The sequence below is a fragment of the Macrobrachium nipponense genome, chromosome 26 (genome assembly GCF_015104395.2).
Source record: "Macrobrachium nipponense isolate FS-2020 chromosome 26, ASM1510439v2, whole genome shotgun sequence".
Taxonomy (NCBI): Eukaryota; Metazoa; Arthropoda; class Malacostraca; order Decapoda; family Palaemonidae; genus Macrobrachium; species Macrobrachium nipponense.
Window position 1 is genome coordinate 69,939,713 of NC_087215.1, and position 27,500 is coordinate 69,967,212.

At 36.3% G+C, this 27,500-nt stretch overlaps 1 protein-coding gene across 1 annotated transcript in view; it reads right to left on the reverse strand.

Moving 5' to 3' along the window:
• Positions 1 to 27,500, reverse strand: part of LOC135199714 (uncharacterized) — a 195,723-nt gene that overhangs the window by 29,304 nt on the left and 138,919 nt on the right. The window contains exons 7-9 of the mRNA XM_064227869.1: positions 10,042 to 10,211; positions 6,216 to 6,448; positions 4,325 to 4,505 (exon numbers count right to left, since the gene is read on the reverse strand). Coding sequence (XP_064083939.1) covers positions 4,325 to 4,505; positions 6,216 to 6,448; positions 10,042 to 10,211 — 584 coding nt within the window. The remainder of the gene's footprint in view (positions 1 to 4,324; positions 4,506 to 6,215; positions 6,449 to 10,041; positions 10,212 to 27,500) is intronic.

A 27,500-nucleotide genomic window follows, 5' to 3' on the forward strand; every position in this document is an offset into this window, starting at 1 on the left:
CACCATTCGTTTGCCCTTTGTCTTCCCGTTCACGATTCCACTGTTTCCCCAGATTGTCGCTCTCACCTTCCTACTGGTCTTGAGATTCACTCACATTGCTCTGCTCTCCCATATTTGCACTCTTTCGTTGTTTCACTGTCATATCTTTGTTCTTCCATCATTGCGCTGCTCTCCTATATTTGCACTCTTATTTTGCCATGTCGTCACCTTCGTTCTTTCACTGTCATATCTTCGTTTTCATTCTCAGTTTTATCATTTATATTTTTCAGCCACTATTCAGTTACTGTTGTCTTTCCATTATTGCTGTTTTCTGTTTTACTGTTCTGTATGCTCACTCTCACTGTTCTGTTACTCCTTTCACTGTTCTATTGTGTTGTATTGTCACTCTCACTATTCTTCTGCCTTCCTGTCGTGCATTTTTGCTAACTCTTGTTTTATCTCTTACTTTCACTCCCACTCTTTTGCTGTCCTATATTTATACTTTGTTCGTTTGTCGTATGTATATTTTTTACACTCACGCTTTTCCTTTTTCCATATTTTCAATATCTGTGTTCGATTCTCATATTTTCGCTGTCATTATTCGACTTTTTTCACATTATGGCCTCTATCTCTGTTTTGTGTCCTATTTTTTCACTTATCTTAATTTTACGTTTTCCATTTTGTCACTATCACTGTTTCACGCTCCTTTGTTTTCACTATTAGTTTTACTTTTTCCATATTGCCACTATGCCACTATTAATGTTCTGCTATCCTAGACTTTCAGTATCACTATTGTAGTTTTTCCTAATTGTCACTATCAATATCACTATCACTGTTCTATTCTCCGATACGTTCACTCTCGTTTCCTGTTTTGTCATGTATGGTCATTCGCTGTTATGTTGTTCTTTCTATATTTCAATCTATATTTTCCGTCATCATTTTAATGTCTTTCCATACCGACTTCACTGTTTCACACTGTCAGAATTTTCACTCATACACTCTTACTATCTTTTTCCTTATTTTCACTAAGAAATATTCTTGTCTTTTTCTATTTTCACTAATAAATATTCTTGCCGCCGCCTTTTTGTACTTGTAGATATTCTTGTCTTTTTCTATAATATTCCTGTCTTCTATAATATTCTTGTCTTTTTCTATAACATTCTTGTCTTTTTCTATTTCCACTAATAAATATTCTTGCCTTCTTCTGTTTTTACTAATATATATTCTTGCCTTTTTCTGTTCAGGAATAAATATTCTTGCCTTCTTCTGTTTTTTACTAATATATATTCTTGCCTTTTTCTATTTTCAGTAAAAAATATTCTTGCCTTATTTTGTTTGTACTTATAGATATTCTTGTCTTTTTCTATAAACTTGTCTCTTTCTATTTTCACTAATAAATATTCTTGTGTTTCTATTCTCACTGATAAATGTTCATGCCTTGTTCTGTTTCATTAATCATGACTCTATTTTCAGTAGTAAATAGTCTTATCTGTTTGTATTTTCACCTAGAAATATTACGTACTGTCTTTTCCTGATTCACTAATACATTTTCCTTGTCTTTTCTATTTTCATTAGTCAATATTCTTGTCTTTTTCTGTTTTCTTTTATGAGTATTTTTGTCTTTTTTATTTTCGCAATAAATATTCTTGTCTTTTTCTATTTCCACTATAAATATTCTTGTCTTTTTCTATTTCCACTATAAATATTCTTGTCTTTTTCTATTTCCACTATAAATATTCTTGTCTTTTTCTATTTTCATTGATAAATATTCTTGTCTTCTGTTTGTACTGATATATATTCCTATCTTTTTCTATTTTCACGGATAAATATTCTTGTCTTTTTCTATTTTCACTAATACATATTCTTTTCTTTTTCTATTTTCACTAATATATATTCTTGTCATTTTCTGTTTTCACTGATATATATTCTTGTCTTTCTATTTTCACTGGTATATACTCTTGTCTTTTTCTATTTTCAATAATAAATATTCTTGTCTTTCAATTTTCTCTGATAAATATTCTTGTCTTCTTCTGTTTGTACTAATGAATAATCTTGTCTTATTCTATTTCACTAATGAATGGTCTTTTTCTATTGTCACTAGTCAACAGTCTAGTCTCTTTTTATTTTCTCTAAAAACATTATTGACCTTTTCTAATTTCTCTAATAAATATCCTGGTCTTTTTCTGTTTTCATTAATAGATATTCGTTGTAATGAATATTCTTGTCCTTTTCTTTCTTCACTAATAAATATTCTTCTCTTTTTCTATTTTCACTAGTATATACTTCTCCTTCTCTTCCACATTTTAATTCAACCTGTCTCTGTCACATCCCTCGTCTTTATTTTTTTTTTACCTTTTTTAAAAAAAATAATATTCCATATTTTCGTAACATTCCTGTTTACTCGTACTAATTCTTCACTATACATATGTACTTCATTTTTCGAAAACTGTTTCCTACAATACCCAAAAGCATTTCTTTTAACATTACCGCTGTTAGCCTTATCGCTCTAATGTTGCTATGGCCTTTCTTGCTACGTTTATCTTCACTGGTTTGTTAAACCGTAACTTTGTTATCACTATATTTATCAGTATTGTTATCATTATGCTGAAATCGTCCCCTTTAATTAAGTCCATATTGTTTTCACTTGATGTTTCAGCATCTCAGTGTTACTATTCACTTATTCAACCTGGTCACGTTCTCTATTCTCCAATAATAAAAACACATTCTTGTTTGTATTGACTATAGCTGGAAAGGTCATTAGTAAAGGTCGAAAGCTCCTGTGTTATATTTCACTTAAGCTGGTTGTATACGGTACCCTTTTTATCTACCGTTTTCCCAAATTGTCACTTCACCGTTCCATTACCATGTGTTTTCACTTCTCATGTTATACTGTCGCATAATTGCACTCTTTATTGTACTTTTTTCCATATCACCGTTATTCTACTGTCGTATTTTATTGACTCTCATTGTTCTCTTGTATCATGTTTTTGGTCACTGTTGTACTGTCTTATAATTTTAGTCAATGTTATGGTGTCTCTCCATTGACAGTGTCTCTCAGTTGTTGCTATGTCTTACTGTCATGTATGCTAACTCTGGCCTTTCTGTTGTTCACTCTATTTATCTTCTATAACATCATAATCCGAGTGTATCTTTCTTGTTTGTCCCACCCGAGTTGGGGGCCGGGTAGGTAGGGGATCGAGAGGTTAGGGGAGACATGACACATCCACCCTCCTCTTGCAAAACTGTTCGTCCGGCCCGGGTTTTACCTACACAGACGCCTTATCAAATGTACGTAAACCCCCCACCACTATAGTAGTACATGTTTCGTCATTCAGCTCCACTGTCAAACGTATTAGATTCATACTTTTTTTTTAAGCAATCTAACCCCTCTAGACTTCCATTCCTTGCCCGTGACAGAACAACTTTATGATAAAGTAAACCATCTTTTGACTTACGTTAATTATTTTAGTTCTCATGCCTTAAACCTGCTTATCTCGCATTCACTACTTGAACAGTTCATCTGATTTTTTTTTAATTACCACTGGTTTTCTTTCATTTTTGTTCAGCAACCGTTTTTCCGTTCAGTGGAGAACTGCTATCTCGACTAGCCCTTCGTAAATTCATATTTGCTTTGATATTTGTCTTGCGACGTGAATTTTATGATTAATATTATTCAAAATTGATCAATGTTGATATAGAGCAAGCATGAGACCAGTAAATTGTTTTCGATTGTGCTCAACTTGATTTGTTATTTTACCAGATTTCAATTGTCTATTTTTTTTATCAAACATTGCGAAGAAGTTTAACCCTTTGTCTCTCTCTCTCTCTCTCTCTCTCTCTCTCTCTCTCTCTCTCTCGCCTCTATTCAAGTACTTTTAAGGCCATAATAGTGAAATGAATTCTCTCTCTCTCTCTCTCTCTCTCTCTCTCTCTCTCTCTCTCTCTCTCTCTTCTATTCAAGTAGTTTTAAGGCCATAATAGTGAAATAAATTCTCTCTCTCTCTCTCTCTCTCTCTCTCTCTCTCTCTCTCTCTCTCTCTCTCTCCTCTTCTATTCAAGTAGTTTTAGTGAAATAAATTCTCTCTCTCTCTCTCTCTCTCTCTCTCTCTCCTCATCTCTCTCTCTCTCTCTCTCTCTTCTATCAAGTAAGTACGCCATAATAGTGAAATAAATTCTCTCTCTCTCTCTCTCTCTCTTCTCTCTCAATAGCTATCTTCTATTCAAACCCTTTACTAAGGTCATAATAGTGAAGGGTATTATTCTCTCTCTCTCTCTTCTCTCTCTCTCTCTCTCTCTCTCTCTCTCTCTCAACGAGAGAGAACCTGCCTCCTCGCAGTATTACTACCTGATCTAATTTGAGCAGTTCCTCGGGTATGTCGGGCAGTTGACCCAGCACCAGAGGCGGGTTGAGGTTGATCTCCCTCCCGAAGGACCTCACGACCTCCTCCCTGTTGTAGCGGTCGGCGAAGACGCACGACGCCGGCACCAGACCGTGCACCGTGTAGGAGATCCCCCGCACCATGATCCTGCGGGCGACGGAAGGAGGTGGGCGTTATGGCCTTCAGTCGTTGGGGTGGGCATGGGGCATGAATAAAAAGGGATCATTCCTAGATAGTGACCATCCCCCTCTCTAGAGTTTTCGAGGGTCGTTATATACGACTAATATTTCTGGGAGGTCATTATCTACATCTGTAAGTATACGATGACCCCAAGATATATTAGTCGTTATGTAAGAATAATATTTCATGGGGTCTTTATCTGTATCTGCAAATATGTTAGATATGACTCCAAGATATATTAGTCTTTATATAGGGCTAATATTTCTTGGGGTCATTATCTATAGTTACAGGACTTTGATTACGTTTTTACGGTAATCCCCAACTGGCTTGTACTAAACACGTCACAAAAGTGGATGCATACCGGGTTAAAAGCCTTGGCGGTCACTATCTATTAAAAAATCCAGTAAAGGTTCTCAGACTACCATCTTGAAGGCAAAGATCTCAACTACAGCCAGATGAGCAAAGATGAATGGTTTCAACTACTACAGCCTTTTTGGGAGAGGAATTGGTTGAAAACTGCTATATATCCTGTTTGAAATGAATAAACGACTCAATACAGCCTATTTGGAAAAGATAAGGAGATTTGCATTGCAGTCCTGTTGGAAAAAGAAACTATATCCAAAGCAATCCTCGTCGATATGAATGAAGCGTCTAAAGTACTGCCTTTGGAAGGAAACGAAGAATATCGACTGTCATACTGCATAGTTACAAAGGGTTTACCAGGCCTCTGTTTTATGGGGACGAAATGTGAATGTATATTGCATTATCCTGCTTGGGACGAGCACCGGGTATTACTGTAATATGGAGCGGGGAATGAATGAGTCAATGGAAATTTTTTAACGACTACCAAGAAGGTAGGTAAGGCATAAAGAATTAAATATCCTATCTTATTGGGAAGGACTGAGAGATTAAGGCTACGATTTTTTTCAGCAAGAAAGGAAGGATTAAGTATATTTATCTATAAAGTAATAATTGAACCATTTCATTTGCCGTCATGTTTGGGAGAAATGAAGGCAGCAGAGAATTTTGCGTATGCAAAAATGGAGGATTCATTGCCCTTACGTATGACGATGTTTGAACGATTAAATTTACTTCCATAATTGGGAAGAAGCGAAGGTAGCAGAGAATTCTACTTATACAAAACTAGACTAATTTACCTTTCTGCTGAGGTTGCATAAAGTGTTTATCTACCTTATCGACATTCCTTCTGAAGTATTGAGTGACTTTCCTACTGAGTCGGCTTCAGGTATCAACTGACCTTCCTACTGAGTCGGCTTCAGGTATCAACTGACCTTCCTACTGAGTCGGCTTCAGGTATCAACTGACCTTCCTGGAACTGAGTCGGCTTCAGGTATCAACTTACCTTCCTGGAACTGAGTCGGCTTCAGGTATCAACTGACCTTCCTGGAAGTGAGTCGGCTTCAGGTATCAACTGACCTTCCTACTGAGACGGCTTAGAGTATTAATTGACCTTCCTACTGAGACCTCTTAAGGTATTGACCTTCCTAGTATTAATTGACCTGCCTACTGAGATGGCATCATGTATCAATTAACCTTCACACTGAGACGTCCTCAAGTATTAATTGATTATTCCGAGCCCGAGGACCTGGCACGGGAACTCCTCCTCCTCCTCCTCCCTCCTCCTCCTCCTCCTCCTCCTCCTCCTCCTCCTCCTACCTGAACTGGTCCCTGCCGTTGGAGGTCTCCTGCTTGAGAGACAAGATGACAGGTCCCAGGTCCTCGTCTTGGGTGAAGTAGTTCCAGTGCTCGGACCCGTAGAAGTACTTCTCGTACGTTTCCTGTTCGATGCTGGTCAGCTCGAACTGGCCGTTACGTTCGTACTGCTCCTGGATGCAGGTCTTCTGCCGCGAGGGCTCGTTGATGACGGGCACCTGGCCCCCGGGGCACACCTGGGGGCACGGGTTGGAGAGTCAGGGCGTGAAGGAAAGTTTGCGCGAGTTATTCTCGAGTGGGGCGGGGTTGGGGGGGGGGGAGTGGGGGGGGGGGGATCGAGGTAAAGTCCACCAGGGTGAAGAGATAGGTAGAATTTGCGATTGTAAATTATACAAAGGCGAGTGAATCTTAAAGTGTTGTGGATATGTATAAAGCAGACGAAATACAAATGTGTATATATATATATGTGTGTGTATAATATATTAGCTATATGTATATATGTATATTTATGTCTTAAGGGAATGTATAGAGAAGACGAAAACAAATGTATAAGTATATATATATATAAAATGTATTGATATGTGTATATTATGTATACATATATATATATATATATATATGTTATATATAATTTGATATATATATATATATATATATATACTATCACATAGAGAGAGAGAGAGAGAGAGAGAGAGTAGAGAGAGAGAGAGAGAGAGAGAGAGAAAGATTTGCATTATTAGAATAGGGTTGACAGAGGAAAAAAAAAAAGATTCTCGAGAATTCAGTTATCAGACAGAGAATTTCGGGCATTTTCCCGATTCCAGTTGGAATGAACATTTACACACATTGAATGAGACCGAAATTTATCAAAGGAACCGGTTCAGGTCAGATCTACAAAATTTAAAGAAATCGTACCATTTATCAAGAGGGAACAGTTGGGGTCAGACTAACATATATTTCTTTTTATACCCGAGTTATGAAAGAGGTCAGTTCATATATATATTTTTTTGTAATCTTAGTAACTGGGGCGTTGCATGTATGCATTATGACAGGTATGGGCTCTTCATATTTTAAGTTTGTCAGGCTCACTGTAAGCGGTCTGCGAGGGCTGCCGGATGCGGTGACACTGAGCAAAATATCTGGTTCAGAGAGACTTACAACTCTCTTTCCAAATATGCTGTGCTGGGGAGAGAGAGAGAGAGAGAGAGAATTGGTGTTATAGGGAACGGTTTATTCGGCTATAGAGGGCATTTCTTCAATAGTTGCACTAACATGCACACACGCGCAGGGTACTTTGCATGGGGCCATGTTCAGCTTCAAAGTTTCTACTCTAGAGAACGAAAAGTGGTCGTCTGGGGGATGCTAAGCGTTGTTGTCATGGGGGTGGTGCGCTTTTGGGGGGAATGATGCTAATTTGAACCATTTTGCTAATCAAGGAATGTCTTCTCAGTTTTTGCCCCAGCCTTTGTTGATAATATTTCAATTCATTATTCTCATTATATAATTCCGATGATGAATCCTATTCACATGGAACAAAACCACAGGTGCGCCATTGATTTGAAGTTCAAACTTCAAAAGAATATGGCGTTCATTTGAAAGAACTAACAGATGGTAATGTGAAATACAGGAAGAAGAGGTCACTCGTTGAAAATGAAAACAAAAAATTGATTAACAAATTAATAGATAAATATATAATAACGCAAGTAATTGCAATGTATTGACGGAGTTTAAATTGTTTTGAGCAGACTGATGGGATACTAGCCAGATAATGTTTTGCTTAGGGAGACATTTCGAAGTGTTTGTAAAGAATTTTTATAAAAAAAAGTTTTGTGAACAATTTTTCATGTGAAGAAGTTTACTTAAAATAACAAAATATTTATTTCTGATAATGTACATGGCACACAAAAATGTCTTAATGTGTGTACTTATAAATGACAAAAATTATGTTTTAAGTGTACATTAAATAACACACAATACGTCTAATTAAGTGTACATAAAATAGAAAAAATTACATGTCTGATTAGTGTCCGTTAGAGATGAACGATATGCCTGATTAAGTTTACATAAAAAGCAAAACGTATCCCTGAGTAAGTATACAAAAATGGTTTAAAAAATGTCCTTATCAGTTCTACATAAAATGACAAAGATAAAAGTCTGATTAAGTATACGTAAAATGGTAAAAATATGTCTAAGCGTAAATAAAAGATAAAACATATTTTTGATTAAATGTACATATGATTAAAATAAATGTATATGAGATCTTCTCGACAAGCAAAGGATTTTGAAAGCCCACTTTTTCATACACTGATGTCTGTCTTGCCCTCGTGGGAAAATTTTCCTTGATTAGCCCCAGGGAGGGGGCGAGGAGTGAGGGGGGGGGGGGTGGAGCTATGAAAACTAGGACCTACTTCCGTCCAAAAAAAGGGGGTCCACCTATTGGAACATCATGACACTGATATGCCGTAGGGTATACAGTATTTTAGCTTCTATGTCCTCTGCCATTTAGCGAAGGCTCACATGTCTTTTTCTTCTTTTTTTTTTTTGGCTAGTGTCGAAGATAGATTTGTTTCTCCGGATAATTTTGGTCCCTTCAGTAAAAGTTTTCAGCGGTTTTTATCAGCATGACTGAAGTTACAAATGGGTGGTGTCAAGGTGATGAATGTTTCATTAGAAATTTCGCGGCTGTGATTAAAACCACGGGACGGTTTTTATTAGGGTTACTGTGATAAATGCGTCAGTAGGATTTTGATTTTTTTTTTTTTTAAAAACCGTGATTGATATACAAAAATGGATTTCTATTATATTTTAGTGGTGCTTATTTGTCGTATTTTGGTACTGTGCAGCTGTTACAGAATGCAAGTTTTTTCTTTTATTTGGGAACATGTCTTGTGGTCCAGATAGAAGATTGGGGTTATTTCCGGTTTTGATACAACTTGCGGACTGCTGTGGATTCGCCTTTTGGCATCTTCTGAAGTCTGCTTTTGTTTTGATATTGTGATGTTTGCTTATTAATGTATTAGATCATACATTACTTTTGTTTTGAGATTCTGGTGTTTATTTATCAATATACATCAGATCATACATTAATTTTGATTTGAAATTGTAGTGTTTATTTATCAATACATTAGATCATATTTGAATTTTTATTCGAAATTGTGGCTTTTATTTAACAATACATTAGATCCTACATTAATTTTGATTTGAAATTGTGGCGTTTATTTTTCAATACATTTGATCATACATTATTTTTGACTTGAAATTGTGGCGTTTATTTATCAGTACATTAGATCATATATGAATTTTTATTCGAAATTGTGGCGCTTATTTAACAGTACCTTAGATCCTACATTAATTTTGATATGAAATTGTGGCGTTTATTTATCAATACATTAGATCCTACATTAATTTTGATTTGAAATTGTGGCGTTTATTTATCAGTACATTAGATCCTACATTAATTTTGACTTGAAATTGTGGCGTTTCTTTATCAGTTCATTAGATCATACATCACGGATATGTAATTTCGCGTTGAGGCTGCTGCTGCATCTCTCAAGTTGAATGAATTCTTGAAGACAATGAAATACCCACGAGATGGCAGGGCAACAGAAGCCAAAAAAAACCACTCTACAAAAAATCTAATAAACAAGGGGAAAATCTCTCAAAATGGAATCCCTCGGTATATCCACCTCTTCATCTGGTGATGTCTTTTACGCATCCTATTCTGTTTGGGGGAAGAGAGAGGAAGTGTAGTTCGCACTCTTTTTGGGGGGACTTACGAAGGGAACAGAACAGATTCCACTACCTGCAGCAAGCATTGAGGCCTCCTGACCTGGATGTTCTGGTCCGATTTCTCAGGGTGGTCGCTCTGCGGGGAGCCGTCCTCCAGCTCGGGCTCCGACTCGTCCCAAATGGTGTCGTCGGGGAGGGTGGTCCCAGCGCACTCGATCCAGTACCCGGGGGTGGGGAGGAGGTTGTGGGGGTAGCCGTTACAAAACTCGTCTGGCGGAGGGGAGGAGAGTGTTAGGACTACTACTAATACTTTTACTGCAACACCCACTATTGTTATTATTATTATTATTATTATTATTATTATTATTATTATTATTATTATTATTAGGAAGAAGTAAGAGGAGGTAAAGGGAAATACGGAAAGAAGAGATGTCACTTATTAAAAGAGAAAAAACAAAAACAAATGAATGACCTAATAAATAGACAAAAATGTATTCAAATGCGAGGAGAATAGCACAAGGGGAGTAGTGCTTTGCTTCTTCGTTTGAACTTACAACTACTCATGCTACTTCTATTGCTACAGCTCATGGTGTGAGCACAACCTTTGCACTACTCATCCTCGCTTCTCCTCCTCCTCCTCCTCCGACGCACCCTTTCGAGCAACGCCAGAGAGGGATGATGCTCTTGTGGAATTTGAAGAAGTCTTTCCTTCATCACAAAAGGACTTCGTCCCTCAGTATTAGGCATTGTGACCTTTGTCCCTCAACACAGAGGCAAATGGAAATTATGTGCCGTCAGTGCGCCGAGACTGTAGGCATTACTTAAGATTCTTTGCAGCGTCCTTTCGGCCCCTAGCTGCAATCCCTTTCATGCCTTTTACTGTACCTCCGTTCATTGTAGGCATTCATTAAGGTTCTTTGCAGTGTCCTTTCGGCCCCTAGCTGCAATCCCTTTCATGCCTTTTACTGTACCTCCGTTCATTGTAGGCATTCATTAAGGTTCTTTGCTGTGTCCTTTCGGCCCCTAGCGAAGTTTAACCCCACAGTTTTTTTCCCCATGGCCCCTTTTTTTTACTGTAACCCTCCGTTCCGCATGTTGTAGTCATTCATTAAAGGTTCTTTGCGGCCAGTGGTCCCCCCCCTTTCGGCCCGTAGCTGCAACCCCTTTCATGCCTTTTACTGTGCCTCCGTTCATATTCTTTTCCAGTGTACTTTCCATCCTCTCCCAACAATTGTTTCCACTGGCCCGAAGGATTAGATTTTTTATTTATTGACGTGGCTATGAACCAATGGGTTACTGAGCAACGGAACCTACAGCTTATTATTGTGGGATTTGAACCACATTGTATCGAGAGATAAATTTCTAATCGCCAGAAATAAATTCCTCTGTGCTACCTTGCCTGTCTGTCACGAACTTTAAAGGATCGTGTTTTCCGCTGACACTTCCGTTTTGTCATCGCCCGTGACATTTCTCTGAAAACATCCATCACCTTCATGACAGATTGGCTGCATTAACTGGATCCAGGCGCGAAGTTCTTGCTGAAGGCCACAGGTAAATGCGCATCCATATGGTTAGTGGGGAGGTGGCCCTGGGGTGGTAGCCGGTGGGGCCTGGCCTAAGGGTGATTGAGCACGAATGCCTCAGAGAGAGAGAGAGAGAGAGAGAGAGAGAGAGAGAGAGAGAGAGGTGATTGAGTCCAGTGAAGATGGTACTGTAAGTAAATAAATTAAAAAATAAACCAGTGATTTTGAGAGAGAGAGAGAGAGAGAGAGAGAGAGAGAGACGAGTGAAGATGGTAATGAAAAGGAAAATATAAGAAAAATATAAACAGGAGAGAGAGAGAGAGAGAGAGAGAGAGATGATTGAGACGAGTGAAGATGGTAATGAAAGGAAATATAAGAAAATATAAACAGGAGAGAGAGAGAGAGAGAGAGAGAGAGAGAGAGAGAGAGAGAGAGAGAGATGGGTGATTGAGTCCAGTGAAGATGGAACTGTAAGGAAATAAATAAAAAAATAAACCAGTGATTTTGAGAGAGAGAGAGAGAGAGAGAGAGAGAGAGAGAGAGAGAGAGAGAGAGAGAGTCTTCCATCCTTCAGGGTAATTTGTGTTCAATCTTTATGACTCCACATAAAATTATAAGTTTTTATGCCTTTATTACTCATTGCCTGGCTAAAACCTCCAGTAATCGGTTAGTAGTAATATTTCTTACATTTTATTTACTACACGTGTATGTTTATCGAATGGATGAGCAAATAAGTTATTCGGTACATAATTTGATATTTATATCGCTTCTGATTTGTTCAGGGAATTACGAGTCAATTTTCACTGACTGCGTGACTTCCGAAGCTGACGCAATGTATAAGGCGTTCATTGAATGGGTAAATGAATAGGTTATTCCGTGAATAAATTGATTTCTGTTACTTGTGATTTACTCAGGGACTTGATCGTCAAATTCGACTCAATTATGGGCTGACCAGGACTGTCTTTGAATTAGTCAGAATCTGATACAACCCAGGATGACTATAGTAGATTCACATCTACCTTGTATCTGATGTCTTGGCCAGTCCCTTACGACGCTCCTGATTGGCTGTTGATAAGCCAATCACTGGGGCTGGAAACTTCTTAGTCTCTTGAGAGAGTTCGCATAGACAGGATGTATGTTCCACCTCTCCTGAGGGATACGTACGTCTTTCTAAAGTAGTCCTCAGGAGGGGTGGAACATACATCCTACCTATGTGATCTCTCTCGAGAGACTGAGGAGAGTTTCCAGCCCTGTGATTGGCTTATCAACAGCCAATCAGGAGCGTCGTAAGGGGACTGGCCTAGACATCAGAAAGAAAAAAATCTTTGTGCGCCGTCATGTTGGTTTCAAATTGAGGCGTCGGAGATGTATCAGAAAGAAAAAAAATTAGCAGACATAAGAAAAATCTCTTGAGTAAAATGCCCAATTTTTCAGTCAGGAATTGGACGTCGAACGTCCACTGCAAAATTGACGTGACGGACAAATTAAAACTTAGGATTTTTTATTATTATTATTATTTTTTTTTTATAAGTTGGCGATGAACATCAGCGGCCGATATCATTGTAACCTATGAGCTCCTGACAATCACGTGTAGCTTGAACGATATCAAGTGAGGATATTTACCGTCAACAAACACACACGCACACACTCACACACACAAAAGCATATGTATTATAAATCTTGAGCGAAGTGACAACTTTGTACCAAAGAAAAAGAGAAGAAGAATCTACGTCTTTGCCGGGACTCGTGTGAAGCTTTGGTGTCACAAAGAGAGAGAGAGAGAGAGAGAGAGAGAGAGAGAGAGAGGCTAGTTTTCAGTCCTGTCGCCCCGAATTCGGACACAAGTTGTCGGGAGCGTTGGCGAAACAATGATACGGGCGTTTTTAAACGCCACCCCCCCCCTCCATCCCCACCCCCCCCACCCCCATCCCGCCCTGTGATATGATGCTAACCGAGATGGGTTGAAATGAAAGCCACCATATTTCTCATCTGTTTCATTAATGAAAACAAAATGGATTGATGCTTGGTGGAGGGGGCGGGGGGGGGGGGGGGGCGGGGGTATGGGGGGGGGGTGAGCACGTGCAAGTGCGTTCGAAGAGCAGGCGCCCCCTCACCCTCACACACACACACCCCGCGGGAGAGTCATCCTATACATGCACACATCTTTAAAAGGCGACACAGTCCTCCTCCCAAGCTTTTAGGAGCGCGGTGGCGTAAGGAGGAGGAGGAGGAGGGTAGTTGTTGTCGATGCTTGTTGCTGCTTGCTGCGTCTCTCTCTCTCTCTCTCTCTCTCTCTCTCTCTCTCCTCTCTCTCTCTCTCTCGTCTCTCTCTCTCTCTAGTCTGACAGGAGATTCAAAGGAGGTTGATACGCGGGGAAACTACGGCGTCAGTAGCATCTTGGAGATCGATGAAAAATAAGCAAAATAAGTAAATAAATAAATAAAAAGGATGCGATCACTTGCTGAACTTATGCAACAATTACATGCGCGTACCATCTCTCTCTCTCTCTCTCTCTCCTCCCTCTCTCTCTCTCTCTCTCTCTCTCTCTGTATCGACAGAACGCATCGTCCACCTCTTTTCTTCCGCACTCTTCTCCCTCTCCTCCTCCTCCTCACCCTCCTCCTACCCTTCGAAACTAACCAAATCCCCCTCCCTTCCCTCCCCCTCCTAAGAATCCCATCCCCCTACCCAGTTTTTTTTCGGGAAACCACCAGAGGACGGGAAGGGGGCGTTGATGATGGTGGTGGCGATCTGGTTTTGGCGAGCTGAATGGCCTCCTCATCAGGGGGAATTAAAAAGTGTGTGTTATCGAATAGCATTTCCATTAATAGACCACTCGTCAATTCATAGATTCGATCGGTTTCCCCACTTCCTTTTACCCCCCGTCTTTCACTTCCACTTTCCACACACACAAACACACACACATACACACACTATATATATGTATATATATAGTCTTTCTATTTTAACCAAGCGTCTCTGTGTTTATGAAGAACAAAACCCTCTTCTTCGTCCTCTCCCCCTCCCCCCACCCCCCTCCCGTCCGCCTAAACCTACCCACACCAAGAATGCGAGCATATATGCAATCTGCAAATGCTGGAAGCCTCTCTCTCTCTCTCTCTACTCTCCTCTCTCTCTCTCTCTCTCTCTCTCTCTGTTTTGAAGGAGAAGAGGAAGAAGACGAAGTAGGATAACTCAAGACGCTGCGAGGTACTGTCTCCGTCGACACGCACAGACACACAGACAGACAGACAGTCAGACGCCCCTTGAATGTAGAACATGTCCGTATCGATTGTGCGCCTCCCGGTTGTCATACTTTTCGGGGTGGGTACGGTACGGTACGGTACGGTACTGTACGGCGCCTGGCCAACAACACTAAGAAGAACGGACAGGCTAGGCGGTGGGATTTCGCTTGCTTGCGTCTAATGCGGACGAGACCGAACACACACACACACACACATACGTGCGTACATACCGAGGCACACGTTCGTAGATTATATAAATATAAATATAAATATATATATATATATATATATATATATATATATATAATATGTGAATGGATAGATAGATAGATAGTTATTGTATGAAAATTAAACTTAATTACAAAGTTGTTTGTGTATTAGTGACAGAAATGTCATTATATATATATATATATATATATATATATATATATATATATATATATATATTGTGTGTGTTTGTGTATGTTTAATATATATATTATATATATATTGTGTGTGTTTGTGTATGTTTATATATATATATATATATATATATATATATATATATATATATCTATATATAAATAAAAGAAAAGACATTGTGCAAATCGTTTTACATCCTTTCATCTCTGCACACCTTGGTAAATATACTTTACACGGGTATAAGTCTAATTTCATCTACGCATGATCAAGAAATAACGTAAACATATCAGCTTGAAAATAAACCCTACGAAGATTGATTTCATACCATGAGGCGAAAGTTTACGACGCTTTACCGACTGAGGAAATGACATTGGGAGACTCGGTGTAGCTGGCATAAAGCCAACACGTCATTAAAAAGCACTGGTGGTAATTCCCGCGGAATGCACGGATGCTGGTGTGAAAGTTCCTGAAAGCTTGGGGAGAATTTATTTTTTATTTTTTATTATTTTTTTTTTTTAATGTTCTTTGGTGCTCATCTATATCTTGATCGAGAAATTCTGACACCAGAGATTCATCGGACAATGGCGTAGAAAGGCGAGAATTTGTTTATTTGTCTGACATTCCAACAACTGATCTCTCTCTCTCTCTCTCTCTCTCTCTTTTCCTGTGCTTCCTTTAAGTTGCCTTTTGTGACTTCCTTCAAATGAGCACCATAATATTCCATGGAAGCTTCAATTTCAAGTCAGTGGTCCCTGCGGTGCGCTTGTTCCTTATGAATAGGCTTCATCATGCGAATAATAATAATAATAATAATAATAATAATAATTAATATTAATAATAATATATCTTCGGAGTAGACCCTCTTTTAAGCAAGTTTTGTTGAAAAGGATTGCTGCATCACCTCCGTTAATTTTGTATAAAGTCTTCTCTATTTTTCTTATCAAGGATTTCCCAATGGTGCTAAAACTGGCAAGCAACATGCCAAGGGGGATCGTCAAATCCGGTACTCATATTGAATTAGATTTATTCCGTTACTATACAAAATTAATTGAGCTGATGCAGCAGTCCATTTTAACAATAATGATAATAATCATTCTGAAATAATGTACGCGTCGAAGCAAGAGTATTGGTTATTATATTATTAGTATTATTATTAATAATTATTATTTTACTTTTTTAATATAATTAAAAAAAAATTTAAAAAAAATTTAAACTACTCACAGTAGCATGAGTCTTCAAATGGAGAAACAAATTCACAGTCATGTAAACGTACATATATTTAAATTTAGAATTGTAGGGATAGCTTTCCGGAATCTGTTCTGTCCCCTCTTTTTCGATCTGTACTTACAGTTTTAAATTTAGATATATTTACATTTACATAACTGTGGATTTGTTTCGCCATTATTATTATTATTATTATTAATATTATTATTATTATTATTATTATTATTATTATTATTATTATTATTATTATTATTATTATTATTATTATTATTATTATTATTATTATTATTCAGAACGTTAAACCCCTATTGATATGGAACAAGCCCACAGGGACCACTGACTCGAAATTCAATCTCCCCAAGGGATCTGGTGTAGATTTGAAAGAAATGAATGAAAGTAACAGAAAATACAGAGAGAACAGAAATACAGAAGTACAAGATAAAGCTTTTTTTTTTTTATTCGAAGGAGATGCGAAGAGATTAAGCATGGAAAGACTAACGCCGCAGTTTTGCGACTCCAGTTGAATATTTCAATCACCGAGACAACTGGCATCGTTCTCCGGAGGGGCGTCTCTATCGTCTTATACCGGTTATTAAGGTCAAGAAGGTCAAGAGAATACATATAAATACTTTCCTCCTTTAAGTCCAGGAGGAGCTTCCATTGGAAGACTTCAGAGTCACGTGGATGTCGCTGTGAGAGTTTTCGGCCATTCTGGGTTAGAATTGTGTTGATGAGGAGGTTCCAGTCTTCCAGAAGTGCCATCAGAGTCAGATCATTTTTCCTTTATTTAGAATATTAATATTTTAAAAAATAAGACTAGTTTGATTCATAAAATTTAACATTTATACCTTACTAAAATAGTTGATTTTTGTCATTTTTATCTATTTCAGACTTTCATAAGTTCAATTCATATTTTTAATTCCAACCTCATCTATCACTTAACAATCACCCTCATTTATCATTCATTTATTGTAATTCATCAACTACCATTCCATCCCATCCCGAATGTCTTCGGGCCAGCACTGTAAGAGTCTAGTTAGACTCATTGGGCTGGTAAATCTTAACTTTATAATAATAACTCAGGCTGTTCTCAATAGACCCTAAAACTTTATAATAATAATTCAGGCTGTTCTCATGACACCCTGGAGAACTTTATGATGGTCAGACGGTTTTTTTTTCCTTTTTATTTCATGAAAGAAAACATTTTTCAATTCATCTTCTTGTATATCTCTATACATTGTTTTTGTTTTTGTGTAAGGTGCATACGGACGGTGTTCTTCTTCTTCTTCTTCTTCTTCTTCTTCTTCTTCTTCTTCTTCCCAGCTTTAACCCATTTTTATATGGGGTTGCCGTTGTCATTGATTTCTGTCCTGTGCATCGTTCTCGTTAACGCCTTCCCATAAGGTGCATACTGACGGTATGCATCCATAAGTGCATGCTCATGTCATGCGTGTTCTTTGTAAGGCGCATACATACGGTATGCATACACAAATACATGCTCAAGTTTTGTTTTCTTTGTAAGCCGCTTACATTCGGTATATATACATAAACACATGCTAATGTCATATGAATGATTTGTTGATTGGTATTTTTACCTTGTGTATATTATATATACATACACATACACACACACACACACACACACACACATATATATATATGATATATATATATATATATATATATATATTACATATTTATTTAGCCACATTACAGCATTCAAATTTTTCATTCTCATCATTATGAAAAGTTAATACTCGATTTTTTCGATATTCCTTCTTGATCTTTGTTTATCGCTTTGTTGTTACCTTTGGAGCAAATTAGCGCCCGTTCAATGCTTGCTTTGGCGTTTTGTAAACCATATCACCAGGTGTTCCTCTTATCTACTGAACACATCGGGCTAATGTCAGTTCTAAGAATGATGCCAAGTTGGGAATCATCTTGTAAAGCTGTTTATGCTTTGAAAGCTAAAACAGTACAGGTTAAATGTTACTAGTAAATTGTGTGTGTGTGTGTGAGAGAGAGAGAGAGAGAGAGAGAGAGAGGAGAGAGAGAGAGAGAGAGAGAGAGGTAAATTGGGTTAGTCTTAAAAGAAAACTTTTCGGTACACTGTTTAGAGGAGACACTTGATGTTGAAACCCGAAAATCTCTCAAACCCAGAAGTGGCGTCGTTTTCCCTTAGGGAGAAAATGACTCGGTTGAATGTATCCAGTCTAACTTTAAAAATATCAAGTCTAAATTGAAATTTATCCAGTCTAAATTGAAATTTATCCACTCTAACTAAAAAATTTATCCAGTCTAAATTGAAATTTATCCACTCTAACTAAAAAATTTATCCAGTCTAAATTGAAATTTATCCAGTCTTACTTGAAATTGATCCAGTCTAACTTGAAATTTATCCAGTCTAAATTGAAATTTATCCAGTCTAACTTGAAATTTATCCAGTCTAAATTGAAATTTATCCAGTCTAAGTCTAACTTGAAATTTATGCAATCTAACATAAAATTGATCCAGTCTAACTTGAAATTGATCCAGTCTAACTTGAAATTTATCCAGTCTAAATTGAAATATATCCAGTCTAACTTGAAATTGATCCAGTCTAAATTAAAATTTATCCAGTCTAACGTGAAATTGATCCAGTCTAACTTGAAATTGATCCAGTCTAACTTGAAATTTATCAAATCTCACTTGAAATTGATCCAGTCTAACTTGAAATTGATCCAGTCTAACTTGAAATTGATCCAGTCTAACTTGAAATTGACCCAGTCTAACTTGAAATTTATCCAATCTCACTTGAAATTTATCCAGTCTAACTTGAAATTATTCCAGTCTAACTTGAAATTTATCCAGTCTAAATTGAAATTTATCCAGTCTAAGTCTAACTTGAAATTTATGCAATCTAACATACAATTTATTCAGTCTAACTTGAAATTTATCCAGTCTAACTTGAAATGCATCCTCTAAATTGAAATTTATCCAGTCTAAGTCTAACTTGAAATTTATGCAATCTAACATAAAATTTATCCAGTCTAACTTGAAATTTATCCAGTCTAACTTGCAATGCATCCTCTAACTTGAAATTTATCCAATCTAACTTGAAATTTATCCAGTCTAACTTGAAATTTATCCAGCCTAACTTGAAATGCATCCTCTAACTTGAAATTTATCCAGTCTAACTTGAAATTTATCTAATCTAATTTGAAATTTATCCAATCTAACTTGAAATTTATCCAGTCTAACTTGAAATTTATCCAGTCTAAATTGAAATTTATCCAGGCTAACTTGAAATTCATCCAGTCTAAATTGAAATTTATCCAGTCTAACTTGAAATTTACCCAATCTAACTTGAAATTTATCCAATCTAACTTGAAATTGATCCAGTCTAACTTGAAATGTATCCATTCTAACTTGAAATTGATCCAGTCTAACTTGAAATTGATCCAGTCTAAATTGAAATTGATCCAGTCTAACTTGAAATTTATCCAGTCTAACTTGAAATTTATCCAGTTTAACTTGAAATTGATCTAGTCTAACTTGAAATTTATCCAGTCTAACTTGAAATTTATCCAATCTCACTTGAGATTTATCCAGTCTAACTTGAAATTTATCTAATATAGCTTGAAATTTATCCAATCTATCTTGAAATTGATCCAGTCTAACTTGAAATTTATCCAGTTTAACTTGAAATTTATCCAATCTAACTTGAAATTTATCCAACCTAACTTGAAATTTATCCAGTCTAACTTGAAATTTATCCAATCTAACTTGAAATGTATCCAGTCTAACTTGGAATTTATCCAGTCTAAATTGAAATTTATCCAATCTAACTTGAAATTTATACAATATTACTTAAAATTTATCCAGTCTAACTTGAGATTTACCCAATCTAACTTAAAATTTATCCAATCTAACTTGAAATTTATCCAGTCTAACTTGAAATTTATCCAATCTAACTTGAAATTTATCCAGCCTAACTTGAAATTTATCCAGTCTAACTTTAAATTTATTCAGTTTAACATGAAATTTATCCAGTCTAATTGTAATTTATCCAGTGAAATTTATCCAGTCTAATTGTAATTTATCCAGTCTTACATGAAATTCATCCAGTCTAACTTGTAATTTACCCAGTCTAACTTGAAATTTATCCAGTCTAACTTGAAATTTATCCAATGTAACTGTAAATTTATCCAGTATAACTTGAAATTTATCCAGTCTAACTTGAAATTTATCCAGTCTAACTTGAAATGTATCCATTCTAACATGAAATTTATCCAGTCTAACTTGAAATTTATCCAATCTAACTTGAAATTTATCCATTATAACATAAAATTTATCCAGTTTATCTTGAAATTTATCCAATCTAACTTTAAATTTATCCAGTCTAACTTGAAATATATCCATTCTAACATGAAATATATCCATTCTAACTTGAAATGTATCCATTCTAACATGAATTTGTCCAGTCTAACTTGTAATGTATCCAGTCTAACTTTAAATTTATCCAGTCTAACTTGAAATTTATCCAATCTAACATGAAATTTATCCATTAACATGAAATGTATCCAATCTAACTTGAAATTTATCCATTCTAACATGAAATTTATCCAGTCTAACTTGAAATTTATCCAATCTAACTTGAAATTTATCCATTCTAACATGAAATTTATCCAATCTAACTTGAAATTTATCCATTCTAACATGAAATTTATCCAGTCTAGCTTGAAATTGATTCAATCTAACTTGAAATTTATCTAGTCTAACTTGAAATGTATCCATTCTAACATGAAATTTATCTAGTGTAACTTGAAATTTATCCATTCTAACATGAAATTTATCCAATCTAACTTGAAATTTATCCATTCTAATATGAAATTTATCCAGTCTAACTTGAAACATATTCTAACATGAAATTTATTTAGTCTAACTTGAAATATATCCATTCTAACATGAAATTTATCCAGTCTAACTTGAAATTTATCCAATCTTACTTGAAATTTATCCTTTGTAACATGAAATTTATCCAGTCTAACTTGAAACATATCCATTCTAACATGAAATTTATGTAGTCTAACTTGAAATATATTCATTCTAACATGAAATTTATCCAGTCTAACTTGAAATATATTCATTCTAACATGAAATTTATCCAGTCTAACTTGAAATTTATCCAATCTAACTTGAAATTTATCCAGTCTAGTTTGATCGTAAGGTTGTCGGACATCGGTATCCTCTATGGCTCTCTTCCAGAGAGGCACCTTTAGTCTTTTTGATCGACTCTATTTTTGGGAGAGTTCCCTTCACGCACGAATGCTCAGGGTCTTGGGTCTTGCGGTACCCCTCGGTCTCCGGTCCAGGACTGGACTGACGAAATATCCCCCTTTACCTTTTAAATAAATAAATAAAAAAAACAGCCATTATCATTGCCCAAACCGTGGCTGGTTGCGATAATGAGCGATTCAAGATGTCATTTTCATTCCCTGAAGGCTGCGTTGACACTAAGCTAATCGAATCGATTCAAGTCATGCCGATTCACTCGGCGTAAACGGACAACATTGAAAATCGTGTGGCGAATCAAGACGAATCGTGAATCGTGTTGATTCTTCATGAATTGAATCGATTCGATTCGCTTGGTGTCAAGGCAGCCGTTAGAGGCGGCTTGATTTTGGCTCGGGCCTCTTGATAAAGAGGTATTCTAGGAGACAAATGCTTTGGCTCTTGGTTTTATAAAGATGCCATTATTTTATTCCTAAGCTGTGTATGGTTTAACCACTTTCTGTTTTGGGATGTTTTGTGAAGTGGTCTTTATAAGTAAAAAAAGACTGATATATGCTATTATTAAAACCTGTTTTGAGTGAACACAAAGTTAGTGGTTTTATCCTAGGTTTACAAAAAAGGAGGTGTCATTGTTGTCAAGGTTCCTCGTTCGACGAGTGGTTTACGTGTCCGCCTGCCGCTTTGGTAGCGCGAGTTCGCGCCCCGCTCTGCCGACGTGGAATCAGAGGAATTTGTTTTTGGTGATCAGAAATTAAGTTCTAGACATAATGTCGTTCGGATCCCACAGTAAGCTGTAGGTCCCGTTGCCAAGTAACCAGTTGGTTCCTAGCCACGTGAAAATATCTTTCCTTCGGGCCAACCCTGGGAGAGCTGTTAATCAGCTCCTCAGTGGTCTGGTAAAACTAAGATATACCTACACCTTTCAAACCTTTTACTGTCAATTTCCGTTTCAGCGCTGAATGCCCTTATTTGCCCCAGTGCTTGGCATTATTCCAAAAGTCTATATAAATCAAATAACAAAGCTATTGTTAAATAACGTCTGGGACGTCCCCTAGTAACATCAAGGATTTATTATATAAATATAACTAGGGCGAGATCAACGGTATATTTGCTAGGCATTTCGTCTGGGTAAACTAGAGGACGAAAAGGCTACCTCACTAAACATCTTGTACGTAAGATGAAGAGGAGCCAGTCCCTCGGCAATAGCATGGGTTGGTCTTCGTAATATTGATGACTTCGTTAACAACCCGAAGGGGTTGATTGATCGTAAGTTATCTGTCATGACAACTATCAGGGTCAGTGACGCGGGGGGCGTGAAGGAAAAGCAATAGCAGTATGAAAGACTGCAGAGCAAAGCGGAGCTGGTTTTGTAGATCCTTTTATCCCCGTCAATGATGATGACAAGTGATGATTTCATGAATGAATGGGAGTAATGATTTTGTGAATGAGTGAAGCAGTGATTTCATGAATGGCTTGAGTGATGATTTTGTGAATAAGTGGAGTAATGATTTCATGAATGAATGGAAGTGATGATTTTGTGAATGAGTGAAGCAGTGATTTCATAAATGACTGAGTGATGATTTTGTGAAAGAATCCAGTAATGATTTTATGCATGAATGAATGGGAGTAATGATTTTGTGAATGAGTGGAGTAATGATTTCATGAATGAATGGGAGTAATGATTTTGTGAATGATGGGGTAATTTTCCAATTGAATGACTAGTGAATGGATTTTGTGAAAGAATCCCAGTAAGATTTTTATTGAATGGTGATGGGAGTAATGATTTCATGAATGAATGAGAGTGATGATTTTGTGAACGAGTTGAGTATTGATTTCATGAATGACTGAGTGATGATTTTGTGAAAGAATCCAGTAATGATTTTATGAATGGATGAATGGGAGTAATGATTTCATGAATGAATGAGAGTGATGATTTTGTGAACGAGTTGAGTATTGATTTCATGAATGACTGAGTGATGATTTTGTGAAAGAATCCAGTAATGATTTTATGAATGAATGAATGGGAGTAATGATTTTGTGAATGAATGAATGGGAGTAATGATTTTATGAATGAATGAGAGTGATGATTTTGTGAATGAGTGGAGTATTGATTTCATGAATGACTGAGTGATGATTTTGTGAAAGAATCCAGTAATGATTTTATGCATGAATGAATGGGAGTAATGATTTTGTGAATGAGTGGAGTAATGATTTCATGAATGAATGAGAGTGATGATTTTGTGAATGAGTGGAGTATTGATTTCATGAATGACTGAGTGATGATTTTTGTAAAGAATCAGTAAATGATATGATGAATGAATGGGAGTAAAGTTTTTATTTTGGAATGAGTGAGTTTTTGAAACATAATGATTTTGAATGAGTGATAATTTTGTGAAATTGAGTGGGAGTAACCCGATTTAATAAGAAATGATGAGTGAGATTTGGGGAAAGATCCAGAATGATTTATGAATGAGAATGAGTAATGGATTTTAGAATGAATGAAGTAATGGTTTTGTGAATGAATGAGAGTAATAATTTCATGAATGAATGGGAGTGATGATTTTGTGAATGACCGGAGTAATGCTTTCATAAATGACTGAGTGATGATTTTGAGAAAAAATCCAGTAATGATTTTATGAATGAATAGGAGTAATGATTTTGTGAATGAGTGGAGTAATGATTTCATGAATGAATGGGAGTAATGATTTTGTGAATGACTGAGTAATGTTTTTTGTGAAAGAATGACTGACTGGTGTAGTGATTTTATGAATGAATGGATAATGCTTTTATGAATGAATGGTCTAATGATTTTAATGAATGACTGGTGTTGTGATTTTATGAATGGATGGAATATTGCTTTTATGAATGAATGGTCTAATGATTTTAATGAATGACTGGTGCTGTGATTTTATGAATGGATGGAATATTGCTTTTATGAATGAATGGTCTAATGATTTTAATGAATGACTGGTGTTGTGATTTTATGAATGAATGGAATATTGCTTTTATGAGTGAATGGTCTAATGATTTTAATGACTGACTGGTGCAGTGATTTTATGAATGAATGGTCTAATGATTTTATGAATGATTGAATGGCTTCATGATACATTGCTGCTCATGGTGTCCACGTAACTAAGACACCTCAATGGGCACTCGAATGGTTGTTGGTGTCCCTCTTCTAAACCAGCGACCATTACAAAGATATGTAATTTCTGCTGATAGAAGTTCACTCTCGACGTGGTTCGGAAGTCACGTAAAGCCGTTGGTCCCGTTGCTGAATAACTACTGGTTCCATGCAACGTCAAAACACCATGCAAACAAACATTACACTGAGGCTTTCGATTGTAACGGATGATACTGCAGCCAGTCTGTTTTTCCCGCATCTTAATTTTTGTCTTTTTTTCTCTGGACAGTTGAGGGTCAGACTCCCGAATATGTATAGTACAGTGGGGCTCAAATCTCATGCGACATGATTCTTTTTGCATCGTCTATATTCTCAGACTCAACGTGAGGTTGCCAAGTAGTGCTTTTTTTTTTTTTTTTTTTTTTTTTCATTTGTAATGTCATTCATGTCGAAAAGTTTGTGAATTCACACCTAGCCTTATTTTCCTTATGGTTTAATAGATATGATCCCTTTTATGCATTGGTATAATTCTTAATTTGTGTGATTTGAATTGATTTTTTTTTATCTTTACGTTGCTCAGTTCAAGTGTGGTGTGATAAGGTAGCCGGTGCCAGCTGCCAGCAATGAAAGCACACTTAACATGCTCCTCGGACTGGTCAACATAACCATGTCTGCAGCATTATGACAGTAGACCTAATAAGCTCAACAGTCATAACAACAATTTCAATGTAGGAATATGAATTAAAACAAGTTTTATTTGAATGTTGAAGATTTCGGCTGCGTTTAAGCTGCCTGTATGTTGGAAAATGTTTTATAGGCCTACAAAATAATCTAAGCCATCTGAGATGTAATGTTACTCATGAATTTATTTGGTAGAGATCACCTGTTCTTTGAGGAATATGAATTACAACCAGTTTTCTTTGAATGTTGAAGTTTCAGGCTGTGTTTAAGCTGCTGTATGTTGCCAAAATGATTTATAGGCCTAGAAAAATAATCTAAGCTTTCTGAGATGTAATCTTTACTAATTTTTTATTTGTAGAGATTACCTGTTCTTTGAAGAATAAAAGATGATGATGATGATGTTTTGGTTATATGGAGAAGATGGTTATAATCGAAATATCTTAAGTATTAATATCAAGGCATATGGAACACTAGTTTTTCAACTGGTTTACAATATTATTTTCTTAAAAGACCTTCTGCTCGTTTTTGATGTATAATTTATTCTTTCATAATGTAACTTGAAGTGCAAGAATGTGTAGATAACCTCATTTGCTTTCTGGCCAGAAATTGTTAATATAGAGATGTGAATGTTAAGCGTAAAGTAAAGAAATCTAACACCTGAGTCTAGGAATAATATCTAGGCTTTGACAAATAAGCGAATATTTGCTAGTATGCTATCAGTTTTGAAATATTAAGAAAGATAACAAATAATTATGTATGAAAATCCAAATATTCCTTAAACACATAAAGTAAATGTTTTCAAGATAATTTAATGGTCGCTACTCATTGTAGACCTACTTATGTACCAGGTGGTTGTTGTTGCACCGACACTGATACGTCACACATGCTCCCCTCACACGTTGATATCGGTGGGCGCATTCTACTTTTGTATATACATATTTACATTTTCTCAGAGTTGAGGGTAAAAACAATCAAATAGGACTATTTCAAGTTTTATGTTTGCTTTGGAAGCATTATTAATGTTACAATTTTTTAAAATTTATTTATTTAACATTTGAACTGAGGTTTGATGGCGACTTCGTTTTGGTCAAATGCTTCAGCAATGAGTGAACGAAAGTTTTGAAAATGTTTCGTAAGGGTTTTTCTGAAATTTGGCAGATTTCACTCTTATGAAACATATTATGGCCTTAACGTATGCGATACTCTCGTTTTCGCATTGAAATAAAGGATAAATATGGAGCATGCTAGGTTGCCAGTTAGTGAATTTTGAACGAAATCCTATGGAGTCATGTCGCATGAGATTTGAGCATCACTGTACATGCTATTCAACAAAGCTGTTTCCACTTTTCAGCTCGTCACATTTTCATTTTACGGAAATAGCAACTTGACCTGTTTCAAGAGTTTGGCGATTGTGTTCATGTTTCTGAGCAAGCAGTGTATAAGGTACTGTCAAGTTAGTTGAGGGAGCATGGCCTGATTATTGAATTTAATTGCATATATACATGTTGGTCATATTTTTAATATTTCTTAAGGATGGAGTGGAGTTTATTGGCTCTGAAAAAGAGGCTTCTGGTTACTCTGCCATGAGGACGAAAATACAGTAATAATAATATATATGTGTGAAGTTTCTATGATATAATATAATTTAATATAAAGGAATAATGAACACGTATGTATAAGAGGCATGAAATATACTAAATAAAGAAAAGAGTTATTGAAGACTGAAAAATGCGGGCTAAAATTGCAGTAACAATAAAAATATATGAAGTGATTATAATAATAATAATAACAATAAAAATAATAATAATAATACAGGTTTTATTGAAAATAATGGCTATTTCAGCAGCGTTTGTTTTGTATAAAAGTTTCTCTATTCTTCTTGTTGCTGACTTTTCTTTTTGTACTCAGATTGGCAATTAAAACGTCAAATGGGGGATTCATGTCAAAATATCCATTATTTTTCCATAAAACCTGCACTACCGAAATTCTCCTTTCAGCATATAATAATGATTTTTATATACGTGAAGCTTACTTTGATATAAAGGACTTATCCCTTATGCAAGGGAGACATGAAATACTAAATAA